The 13,122-nt window shown below is 38.9% G+C and overlaps 1 protein-coding gene across 3 annotated transcripts in view; it reads left to right on the top strand.

The window, feature by feature from the left end:
• The window catches only part of CHCHD6 (coiled-coil-helix-coiled-coil-helix domain containing 6), a 251,274-nt gene that overhangs the window by 4,093 nt on the left and 234,059 nt on the right, over positions 1–13,122 (top strand). For all 3 annotated transcript variants that reach the window (XM_063291701.1, XM_063291699.1, XM_063291700.1), the window contains exon 4: positions 6,708–6,851. In XM_063291701.1, the coding sequence (XP_063147771.1) occupies positions 6,708–6,851 (144 nt within the window). The remainder of the gene's footprint in view (positions 1–6,707; positions 6,852–13,122) is intronic.

The raw sequence follows: 13,122 nt of genomic DNA, 5'->3' as shown, positions 1-13,122 counted from the left end.
TTATTTCTTTATGTGACATGTCTACTGCAATCAAAAGAGACTTTCAGTGGTTTATAGTATGTCCATAAAAATACAATAAAATGTCCATGGTATAACTGTAAAAATAGAAACCAACCAATCCCCAGTTATACATAAATCACACAATAACTAATAACATCAATTTGTATCCTAAAGGCTCTCCAAAACAACTTGGTTTTTAGTAATATAAAGAAAGCCAGCAGCATTGGGCTAATCAAATTTCTTGGGGGAGGCTGTTCCATAAGCAGACTCACCAATAGGAAAACAGCACCAATTGAAATCCCTGCGCCTCACCTCATAAAAGTGGGGAAGCACAACCAGTTCCTTTTGGGTGGATGGATGGATGGATATATATATATATATACACACACACACACACGCACACACAGTTCTGCCATCTTGCTTGGGGCGGGAAAGTGGTTAACCATTCTTGGGGGTGACTCGCGCCTTAGAGCCCCTCCCACCGAATTGGAATTTTATAGCCACTTGGATTTTATATTTATTTATTGCATGTGCTCTATTTTTATGGGATTTTAACGTTTATTGTTGTAGCTTGATTTTATTGCAAGCCGCCCAGAGTCCCTCTTTTTTGGGGGGAGATGGGTGGTAATAAAATTTGAATAATAAATAAATAAATAATATACAGGTTGAGTGAACTGAAACTGGTTTGAGAAGGTTGGGTCCAAATACACAGAGTGATACAAAGAATTTTAAAAGATTAATATTCAATTGAAACCAGAACTTTTCTTGCTGGGACTAATGAATAGACAATTAGAAAAGAGTTATGGAAGATTCTTTTTGTATATGATAATTGTTATGAGATTATTATATGCACCAAAATGGAAAAACTCTGAAATACCCACAATGGAGGAGTGGCTGGTGAAGATAACAGAATTAGTAGAGATGGCAAAATTGACTTGTCTGATTAGAGAAAGGACAATAACCATAATTATTCGGAACTGGAAACCCCTTATGGACTTCTTTGCTGAAAGAAGAAAAAAAAAATAACTTGTGATTTATAGGTTTGATGATTAGAAGGGTAGATTATGGAAAGAAGGAAATTAAATTGTAATCTCAGAGAGGGTAAAATACGAACGTACTCTAGACCATTCGAGCATTCACACAATGATAGTCAGGAGACCAGGAGTCTTTAACTGTTTAATGAAGCGAAATGACTAGGACAGAGGTAAAGCTGCGAATGGAGAATTCCTGCTAAAACATACATTGAAAACTACATTCCCTTGATTGCCTTCCTTTCCCACAAAAGTATGTCACCCCCCTTCCCATCCAGGTGGTGTTGCTGATGTATCTGTACTGACTGGCCTTGATGTGAACCATCATAAATCTGTAGCCATAACAATACAATTCACACTCCAACCCAACACCCCCTCCCATCCGGCGACAGCGAGTCTACCCCATTGATAAGGAAGTGATGGAAGATGCTCCGATAAGGGGTTCTGTGAACCTTTTGATCAGAGGAATCTGACAACTTGTAACTGCTTTTAAGAAGATCGGAAGCCACTTCATAACTTTTTCTTTTCTTTTTCTATTTATTTCTTTGTACCTTTCCCCCCTACTTGTTACCTTATTCTTTTTTCAAAAATTTGTATTGTTTTTATTCTTTTAAAAATTTCTTATATAAATAAATAAATACATGAAACTGGTTAGAGAAGGTGGTCCTGCAAGTCGTCTAGTGGCAAGCTGTGTAGGGCTTTAAAGGTTAAAACCAGCCCTTTAAAATTGCATTTAGAAGCCAAGGAAGCCAGTGCAGGACCTGGAGCATAGGTTTAATGTGCTTGTGTGAGTGAGTACCTGCCAACAATTAGGCAGCTGTGTTCTAGAGCAATTGAAACTTCTGAGTGGTCTTCAAGGGCAGCCCCCTAATAGAGAACATAACTGTCCTAACAACCAGGAAACACACTGAGACAATATACTGGTCTCTAATATTTATTGCTAGTACTTAACAGGAATCCTAACAAACTGAAGAAGCGTGGGAAAAACCCAGACATATAACCCCCAAGGGTTAAGGCGGTCCCGATCTGTGTCTCTTTGAATGGCTGAACAATTCCTCAGTGCTACGCATGCGCTTGACAGTCTGGAAGGGAGCCCCCTGCTCGCCATCCTTACTCATGACAATAACAGTACTCAAATTAGGGTTGGTGAGGCTGTGAGTTACTGTCACAAAGGTCTCATGCTCCAGATTGGTTTGCAATTGGCACACCAGGCAAAGCTAGGTAAAGATCCCTTTGCCATGGCCTCTAACTGCACATCCAGCAGTACCCAAAAGTCCAGGAGTACCCCCAATTCACAGATCTGCTCTTTCAGGAGCAGTTCCATTCTGTCAAGAGGTAACACCAAAGATACCAAGGAACCATTCAGGCGTTTTAGGTAATCAAAATTCTTCTTGAAATGTATCAGATGTAAAAATGGATTAAAAATAAGCTGATCCAACATGTCAATACCATTTTTTCGCTTAGAACTCCAGAAGAAATTTACAAGTAATGTTCAGTTCAGGATTATCCCAAAGTGTCAGGTTTTCATGAGAATTAGGCTCAAATTTAAGTTGCCTTTCCAACACCATCCAAATATGTCTTGTAGCCTTTAATGCAGGAAAAACAGCTGGCTTAGAACAGGAACCAGGTCTTTGGCCAGATATCAAATAATGTATTTCTAATTATGCCCATAATGGCTTTGGGGATAAATCACAAAGAAATAGAGATCAAAAATATAAGCCCAGCATATGAATGAAATCAGGAAAACTGAGCCTTTGTCTGTATATAGAAGTCATAATTTAGATAAAAGAAAAATTAGAGGTCAAGACCATCCCTTTAAAAATCTCAGTATCTTATTAATCCTCTTAAAATACTTAGCAGATATTAGTTTAGGCATTAATTGTGAGTATATTGAGAGTATGTGTCAATCTTGAAGTAATATTCATTTTAACAACATTATTTCTGATACATTCATAGGGATTTTAACAAACAACTTCTGTTGATATTAAAGTGAGATGAACAATTTGAAATATTTATTTTTGCCAATGAAGAAATCTTATGGCATAATTAATCCAAGATATTTAAGAGAATTCAAACAACATGTAGGGCTTTTTAAAAAAAATCATACTTAGATCCAATATGAAGTTTATTACTCCAGTGACTTAAGCAGCCATCTATTTCATAAGAGCACTGATAATTATCAGTAAAACATTACAATCTTCACCATATAACAATAATTTCTGTTCTTCTCTAGCTACCTTAATATCTGAAATGTCATTGGCTTGTCTGATAAAACAGTCTTATTATTCCAAAGTCAAATTAAATATAAAAGGAAAACAGAGGCGATCTTGATGAGTTCCATGCCACATCCTAATGGATAAACAAATAATTCCACTAGTAATAACCCTCTGTAATGGATAAGAATACCATATTTTAATCCAGTTAAAAATCTTAGAAGGAAAATCATATTTATCTAAGGCATGTTCTAAATATTTATATTGCAATTGAATTTTATTTCTGTTTTGTAGCTTTTCTATCTCATCATATGTCATCTGCACATTTGACAAGTATTCCCTCTACTTCTTCACCCAGGTCATTACAAAAGTATTAAAGAGGACACAAGATTGGTCCTTGTGGCACTGCACTTGATGTCCTATTCCACTTGATACTTCACTGTCTACTTTAGATGAAACTAGCGACTTAGGGACTCTTCCTTAAACTTCTGTCTCAAGACTCCTGAGGCAAACTCTTGTTAGTGTTCTTTGTATGGTTGCTTAGTGAGTTCGCTCCCTGGAACCTGGTTGCTTGATATTCCTTTTATAGTCTTTGCTTATTCAGCAAGTCATATCTTACTGTCTTCACTGTTGTACAGTTGTGACAATAATAACGAGGACAGGTTTTATATCATCTCAACGACATCTGCGTTATACTCTAAAAATTGTATAAGTCCCTAGTGTTAGTCATCCACGCTGGGTAATCAGCCTTTCTCAGGACACATCTCTTGCAGTTAGCAACTTCCTCCTTCAGAACACAGCACTTTTCTAGTTGCTTCTCCCTTCATCCTGTTGAACTCCCTCAGCAAACTCCTGCTAGGTCTCCTTCCTCCCTCAATCAACAGTAGTATGGCTGAAGTAATAGTAAATCTACTGTATGTCACATAAAATGTCTGGAATTTGACAGAAGGAGTGTTTTAAAAGACACTGCGGAGATATTTCAGAAGCCAGGAGCATGATTTCACCTATATAAATCTCTAGTGAATGTCCACTGATAAAGAAGTTTGACAGAATAATATTCTTTTATCTGGGAGAAGAGATTGCGTTATCTTAAATTATATGTTCATATATATATATTTGTCAAACATGAGATATAAAGAGATAAATAAGAGATTAGGAAGAGTATAGCGCAGGAACTGCTGAAGTCACTACAGATGTCCAAAATGGATAGTTCAGTCAGTTTTTACTTGTGTGTCGTTCTGGATGAAATGGATTATCTAGACCCCTTTCAGTCAAGTTTCAGGCCCGGATATGGGAGGGAAATGGCATTGGTCGTGCTTATGGATCTCTGGTGGGAGCGGGATGGTGGCAGTGCATCCATCCTTGTTCTTCTTGACCTCTCAGCAGCTTTCAATAACATCGACCATGGTATCCTTTTGGGGCAGCTCCGGGTTCGGGGTGGGCAGCTTGGTTCTGTGCTGGTTCACCTCCTTCATCCAGGGCCAGTCCCAATCAGTGGTGATAGGGAGTGAGAGATCCCACCCTCAGCCCCTCCGTTGTGGGGTGCTGCAGGGCTCGGTTCTCTCCCCTCTCCTATTCAACATCTACGTGAAACCACTGGGTGAAATCATCTGTCACCATGGGATGAGGTATCATCAATATGCTGATGATACTCAATTGTATATCTCCATCCCGGGTGAGGTAAGTGATGCCGTGACCGCCCTCCCTCGGTGCCTGGGGGCTGTAGGGGTCTGGATGGGGAACAACAGGCTTCAGCTGAACCCTGCTAAGATGGAGTGGCTGTGGGTTAATGGCTCTTCTGTATCTGGGACTTTGTCATCTTTGGTTCTGGATGGGGTTGCACTGCCCCAGACAGACCCAGTGCATAACTTGGTGGTTGTCTTGGACTCATGGCTCCTGCTCAAAGAGCAGGTGGCAGCCGTGGCCAGAAGGGCCTTTGTGCAGCTTTGTGTTGTGCACCAGTTATGCCTTTCCTGGATCAGGAGGCCCTTCAAGCGGTCACTCATGCTCTTGTTATCTCCCATATCGACTATTGCAATGCGGTCTACATGGGGCTACCCTTGAAGTGTATCTGGAAGTTACAGCTGGTCCAGAATGCAGCCACGTGGGCAATTTTCATTCCCCCAGAAGGGCACATATAACACCTTTGCTGCGCAGGCTGCATTGGTTGCCAGTATGCTTCCGGGTCCAATTCAAGGTGTTGGTTATCACCTTTAAAGCCCTACATGATATGGGACCAGGCTACCTGAGGGACCGTCTCTTCCCCGCTACATCAACCTGTCCCACCCGATCATGCAGAGAGGGCATGCTACGGACCCTGTTGGTAAGAGAATTCCATCTGGCGAGGTCCAGGAGGCGGACCTTCTCTGCAGTAGCACCCGCCCTTTGGACCATCTTGCCCCCAGAGGTGAGGTTGGCCCCATCGCTCCTAGCCTTCTGGAGGAATTTGAAGACCTGGCTCTGCCACCTGGCTTGGGGCAGGGAGAAGAATAGTCATACTTGGGGTTGGCTAGTACCCTAAAGTACCCTCCCACGCAAGGACTGAACAAGATCATAGCCATCTGGACTTTATTTTTATCTATACTGATTATCTGTTTGTAATTGTTTCTTATAGTGCACTTTTATATTTTGTAATTTTACTATATATTTATTGTTTTATTGATTAATTCCTTGTAAACCACCCAGAGTCCCTCTGGTGGGAGGAGATGGGCGGTGACAAATTTGATTAATAAAAATAAATAAATAAACCAATATTTCATAGTTTAGAGTTTACATAAAAAGAACTGGCTGGCCATTCTCTGCTTGTTCTGGAAGTCCAGTCATATGTAATTGGGTCTACAAAACTCAGATAATTTTAACCTGAAGAATATTATCAGCCTTTTCTTAATTATTGAAACACAGATTTTCCAGAGGCTTCCAGTGTGATAACCTATCCTCAACTGCAACTTGATCAGAAATTAATGGTTTTATTTTCAGGCAGCTTATAAAGACTGAATTTAATAATTACGCTAAGCTGCCATGTTGTTAGCTTATTTATTTTTTTATCTTTTTATTTTTCTATCCCACCTTTATTATTTTTATAAATAACTCAAGGTGGCGAACATACCTAATACTCCTTCCTCCTCCTATTTTCCCCACAACAAGGTTTGGCTTTGTGTGTATGTGAGCAGTAATTGTGGCTCACTCAACAAATTATGGCTAAAACAAATCAGGTCTTACCACAGTGAGCAAATCAAGCTTGACTGTGGTGAAATGCTTTTAGGATTATGATGCTGAAAAACAGTTGGCCAGTTTTTTTGTGGCTTCATTGTTACTGAAATAAGTGATTTCTTACTTTATACAGTATTAGTTTGTGTTAGTTTTTATCTTCTTGTTTAAAAGCTTTAATAAAAATTATATTTAAAAAACCCTGAGAACCTTTAGCCAAATGGCTGTTGATCACTTTTTTCTTTACAGGTATGAGCAAGAGCAGGCAGTGGTCCAAGAGGAACTACTTCGACTGGCAAAAAGAGAGAGGGAGAGGGAGGCAGTCAGCGACAGCCTGAATGCTACCCTCCACCAGGAGAGAAGTAGTGCCCAAGAGGAGAAGCAGAAAGCAGCCCATCTGGTGCGTACAATGAAATACCATTTCCTTAACTTCCCAGAATAAAATTTGTCAAAGTGTTTTTTGCAGTGCTCATGATTTGAGCATTGCAAAAGTGCAAGAGGGTAAGGTCTCCTGTTTGCTCCTGAATCTAGTTCTAAATTTTAATTCCTCCCTCTCCCCCACCCCCATTCTTTCTGCAGTCCATCTCTGTGGCAATTATTTACTTCTTCATATTATGAACATATTTTAATAGCCGCCATGTGATCCCAGGAACAGATGTGCATTGTTTGACGTGCATTTAATTTATTAGATTGATATGCTGCCTTTCATTCGGGCTCAGGTTGGTGAACATAATGTTCCCTCCTCCTGTTTTTCCCACAACAGCCCCCCAGTGAGCTTCTGTGGTAAGGGTGGACTAACACTTGGGTCTCCCTAGGCTGGTCCAACATGTAGCCACTGTACCATACTCCCTCAGTTTCAGAGAGGTACTGTGTTCATATCCCTACGTCCTCTGAAGCACCTTTTTGTCATTGAATATGAAGTGTGGCACAGTCCTCGTATATTTGTGTGTATCTGTATATAAATAAATAAAGCTCTACCTGTTTAATTGCAAGCATATTTTAAAGTACAGTATTTAAAGTAAACAGAGCACCCTGTAGCTTAGCTTGATGGCTGCTCTGGGATAAAACAGTGTACAAAGAAAGTCATATTTCTGCTAGTCCTGTCTAATTTCCTGAGAAATTGGTTGTAACTGGTGATCACAATGCAGAAGACGTCAAACCAGTGTGATTGGACATGAAGAATTAAATACATGACAAAGAGGGGTAATATCTCAGGCAGGTAAAAGGTGGGTGAGACATCATACCTGGCAGCTGCACTGTTAACTCTATTACCACTATGGAAGTGCTAATTCCTTTTTTTTCCTGTGTGAAAAGTAATTATCAGGCTCTTGTAGAAAAAAATATTATGAATTGTTGCCAAATTCACAGTTTATGGTTAAACTACTGAGGAATGCCTTGCTTGCCTTCTGCTTATGGAAAAAGTAAGGAGAAGAAAGTTCAAGACACACACACATCACTGAGAAAGTTGGGAGTGCTGCTAATCCATTTTGAGAACCTCAGTAACATCTGTATTTCCTTGCAGACAGATTTCTAAACCTGGAGTTGCTTAGGCATAATATAGGCAGCAGTGTGAAAAAAATAAATTACCTTTCATCAGTGAAAGAAAGATCTTGGTAAAAATCATATAGTGTAATAGAAAGCGTATAGACTAATGAGGCTTTATTGAAATACAGTGATAGATAGAATGGCCTAAGTTTATGTGAGTAAACTGTGGTTTTGCGGCATGAAATCAGGCAAGCTATGTGGGCTAGTAGCATTTTGTCTGTTCCCCCACCCCCACCCCCAATTAATTCTGCTACAAAATAATCACTTCTAACACACTGGAAAAAATTTTTACATTTAGCTGTGTGCTTTTATAATTCATCCCTTACAAACATGTAGCAAAGATGGTAGAGGAAAATCAATAGAGTTGATTAGTCCCTCTTGAAATTCAGGATGTACAGGGACCATGGCAGATAGATTGCTGCTTTCTTGCTACTTAATAAAAAGAGGGGTAGTTGAAAAAATACGGTAGAACTCCAACACGGTACACTAGTGCATTATATTGTAAGCCTGTAGGAAGATATATGTGAACGATTTTATATAAATAAAAAAGAATAGAAAAAAGCACTTACACAGGTCATCCTGGTTTAGCCACTGCAATTGGTTCCAGTGAAATGGTTGCTAAGCCACATGGTCGCTAAATGAACCACTTGGCAGAGAGCGAGCGAGCAAGCAAGCTATGCTGCAAAGACTGCTGGTTGCTGCTGTCTCATTCAGATAAAATTCTCTCATGCAACGTCAGCGTTACTCTCTCTCTGGTGTGCGTTGATGGCAGGCACAGAAATTTGGGCGTATATGCATGCATTGGTTGGAAAATTATTTTTTTGCTATTGTTTACTACCATTTATTATTGTTCTATTTGCAAACAGTTGCTATTCAAGGCAGTTGCTAAACAGGGACTAACTGTATTGCTCATCCAAACGTTGTAATATCAGGGTACAAATTCTGAATTTTACACCTGTTTAATTGGTTTATTGTCTTGGGTAACCCATGAAATTTGAACTGTACATGTTTAAGTGTAGAGGATACAAAATGGAAAGCTATTTGCTTCTGCTTGTTGGGAAAGTATGTTAAAATAATCTGTATTAACCAGAGCATTAACTGTAATCCAGGCTGACTAATACGGATTTAATAATTCTCCTATGTGAGAATCCCTAATACAAATCAATGAAGTTTTAATGAAAAAAGCATTTTTAAGCTGTATTAAACACTGCCCACAAATGCATCTTTGTATTGGGGCATGGTTAGTAAATTGACACTAAAATTAATGAAACTTGGATGCATAGATTATTCAGAAAAGCCAGTGCTAATGCTGTTCAAGCCTCATTCAAACACTCTGCAGTTATTCATTAGGGTAATGGCTTGGCTAGGCAGTGGCAATAGCTTTTCATAGATTTGGAAAGTGCTTTTATAGAGTTTTCAGTGTCTGTGCTGTCTGTTTTATTGCTGTGGTGTATAAACAAACAAGTTAAACAGAGGTTTACAGCAGCTCAGGTTGTACATTGTGGAACAGTCTTTACCAATTTTTTGCCATCCAGATGTATTGGATACAACTCCCATCCTTTCGAAGCAGCATGGCTAGCTACTGTGCTAACTGAAAGTTGTGGACCATTGTATACCTGGGGCACTAAGCTGGAGCAGGCAGTTAGAGAAGTTGAAGGATACCCATACTGGCATGGGTATTACAGTGCCTGTTACTGAACCTTGGCTTGGACAAAGCACAGTCCTAGGTTTTAGATGAAGGGGCTAGTTCATATGGTCTCTCTCTCTCTTTCTCTGTGTATGTATGATAGGTACATAAGCTAGAGTATTAGAGTACATGAGAAGGATAGTTGCAGAACTCTTTAATAAAGAACAAAGAAAAAGTATTTGGACTGAAAAGCTGCTTGTAGCCAACTTTATGTTTCCTTTCAAATCACGTGGAATTGGATTGTGGCTCTAGTTAATTTATTTTGCTTTTTTAATTGCAAGTAGGCTTCTTGCTTATCAAAGCCATATAATTATCAAAAACTGATGCTGGGCCAGGATCATCATCATTGAAGTGGTAGTGCCATATTAATGATAATATTTTTTCTCTATGTATTATTCTGTCAACAGTTGTTATCTATAAATAGCTGATCAAGATGCCATTTGTATCTTTTTAATGTTTTGCTTGTTTACTTTAATGAGGCTTACAAAGAATCGCCATTGACTTGTATCTCTTACATACATTGAATTACATCTTATTTTAGATAGTTAGGCTTCTTGAGTGCTGTAGGGGGAGAAAATAATATAAATAACAAAATAAACATTTTCTTTTCTTTTTTTATAAGAATTTTATTAAGTTTATTAACTAAGTTTAAGTTTATAATTATATAAACTATATAACTAAGTTATACTTTTATAAGTTTATTAAGTTTAAAGCAAAGATAAAAATTACAAAAAAGCAAAAAACAACAAAGAAAAAAATTAAAAAGTGAGAAACATAAGATTTTTTTTTTAAAGATTACATAAGAAGTGACTTCTGACTTTCAACAAGAATATATAGCAATTTCCATAATCAATCCCTTACTCTATATCAAACCAAGATCACATTATTTCTATAAATCAATCCATCAGCACACATAAAAATCACTGAGTACTTGCTCCTTCCCCTTATATTAAAGAAAAAAAAAGTATAAATGTCTAAACCAGCTTAAAAAACAAACTTTATTCAATTATTTCCTTCCTAACACTATTCTATATATTTCTGTCTACTATAGTAAAAATCAAATTATAAAAACATATAAATTGTCTACTTTTATAATTAATAATACTACATCCATCTTGATCCTATTAAACCTAAAACCAGACAATTATTATACCTTATAGATACCTTATACATCTTAAAAAACAAACCTTAAAAAGAAACCAATAAATCTTAATCCAAATCATTACAAAAACATAAAATCATAAAAAATCTCATTGTCAATCCAATTAAACATTCTTAATTTTTTTCCTAATTAATAATACTACAGCAATCTTAACCTTATTAAACCTAAAACCAAACAATTATTATACCTTATAGATACCTTATGAATCTTAAAAATCAAGCAAACCTTATAAAGAAACCAGTAAATCTTAATCAAAATCATTAGATCATAAAAACCTTGTTATCAATCCAATTAAGCATTCTTAAATTTTCTTAAAAATCAAACCTTATAAAGAAACCAGTAAATTTTTACCCCACTTCAAAATATGTCAAAACATTTACATTTTACATACAAGGCATTTTTCATACAGGAATCAAACAGCCCAACTGCCCCTTCTAAAAACTCAGCCTTCTCAGCAAAAAAACTCCTACAAAACAAGTTCTCTCTCATAACATTTCCCCAGAAAGCCATAACAATCCCCCAGAAAAACAACTTTTTGTGTAGTCTGCAGTTCAGATTGTCGTTTTAACCCCTTCAACATCAAAATGTAGTCTTCGCCTGGCATTACTTCGATCTCACTGTCAGTCTCCAAAACATCTTCAGCCAGATGACACACTTGAGAAATAATATCTTCCCCAGTGTCCCGAATATTCTGCAGAATAGCTTGACGGCACTCTGAGAGAGTCTCTTTAAAAGTCTGATTCTGAGAAAGTCTCCTTGAAATCCATTTTTCAGGCAGTAGATTATGGCGCCCCCTAGATACTTGACTCACACAGATAGGAATTAATGGGTTAATGAAAGAGTTCTGAATGAAATTGGCAAGAGAAAGTGCTCTAACAAGTAAGTCCCAGAGAAAGTAAACAGCTGAAGATTCAAAACAGCAAATCCTGCGTGTAGGAAAATATTCAATCCTTCCAATTCAGTACAAAAATAATAACAGGAAGGCAGTTATGTATTCTCAGTCATTGTAAGGGTTGAGTCTGAGTCAGTCTCAGAAAATGAAACCTATGCTGAGTCAGGAAGGGAAAACAAAACTTATTGGGAAGGTTTTGGGGAAATAGAAACCAGGAATGACTCAGCAGAGCAGGAAGATTTGGAGAATCTGATTGGGCAGAATTCGGAGGAAGGTTTGAATCCTCCAATCAGTGCTTGAGAGAGGAGAGCAGAGAAGCTTGCCAGGCAAAAGGCAGCCCAATTGGCTATAGAGGAGAAACGGCGCGAAAAGGATGGGGTAAAAAGGCACCAGCGCAAAGAGCAAGTTGCCGGAGACAACTGATCCTTCGAGCTGCCAGCATTTGCGGAAGAGTCCTTGCCAGGAAACGGAGCCTCGACTGTAGCCGATACAGAATCAGCGCTAGCTTCTCCTCCCTCTGAGGATCCTCCTCCCTTATACCCTGATTCAGCTGAGTTGAGCCTTGCTCCCAGCTCCAAGCCTGGTCTCGCCACTTTAGCCAGATCCAGCCCTGCCTCCAGATCCCAGCCGTATCTTGTTGCTCCATCCAAGGCTAGCCTTGTTTCCTGCTCCAAGCTGCTTCTTGCTGCTCCTGCTGCACCTAGTCGTGCCTCCAGTCTCAAATCTTGTCTTGCCGCTCCAGCCGTGCTGTCTTGCCTCCAGTTCTGAGTTTTGTCTTGTTGTTCCAGCCCGCGCCTCATCTTGCTTCCAGTTCAGAGCTGAGTCCTGCAGATCCAGCCGTGCTGAGTCTTGCCTCCAGTTCTGAGCCTTGTCTTGTCATTCCAGCCGCGCTGAGTCTTGCCTCCAGTTCTGAGCCTTGTCTTGTCGCTCCAACCGTGCCTAGTCTTGCCTCCAGCTTCGAGTCTTGTCTCGTGGCTCCAGCTACGCTTAGCCTTGCCGCTTCTGCTGAGCTTACTCTCGCCCCGAGTCCAGAGCCTCATCTTGCTATATTGCCAAGAACTGATTCTGCCTTTGATCCTGCACACTTACCTTGTTGCCTTTCACTGGCTGGGTGGATTTGATTATCTAACTTACTAAGGACTTCCTTCTGATGTAAATAGTTGTTGAAAATAAAGAATTCCTTTTGTAATTCTGTCTGACTGCCTCTTAGTCTGAACAGGACAGTCGTCCTTTATCTTTAAATGGGAAAACAAGCCAAAACTTTAAAAAATTTAAAAAATTTAATCCAAAAATAACAATAAGCGCTAAGAGAGTCAGCTTTTTCTTGGTGTAGAAAGCCTCTCTTGGGGTACATGAACTTAAAAAATATTTAAACTGGGTGATTT

The sequence above is a fragment of the Candoia aspera genome, chromosome 2 (genome assembly GCF_035149785.1).
Source record: "Candoia aspera isolate rCanAsp1 chromosome 2, rCanAsp1.hap2, whole genome shotgun sequence".
Lineage (NCBI taxonomy): Eukaryota > Metazoa > Chordata > Lepidosauria > Squamata > Boidae > Candoia > Candoia aspera.
The sequence above is the reverse complement of the archived record's forward strand: the minus strand, read 5'-3'. Positions and strand labels throughout refer to the sequence as shown.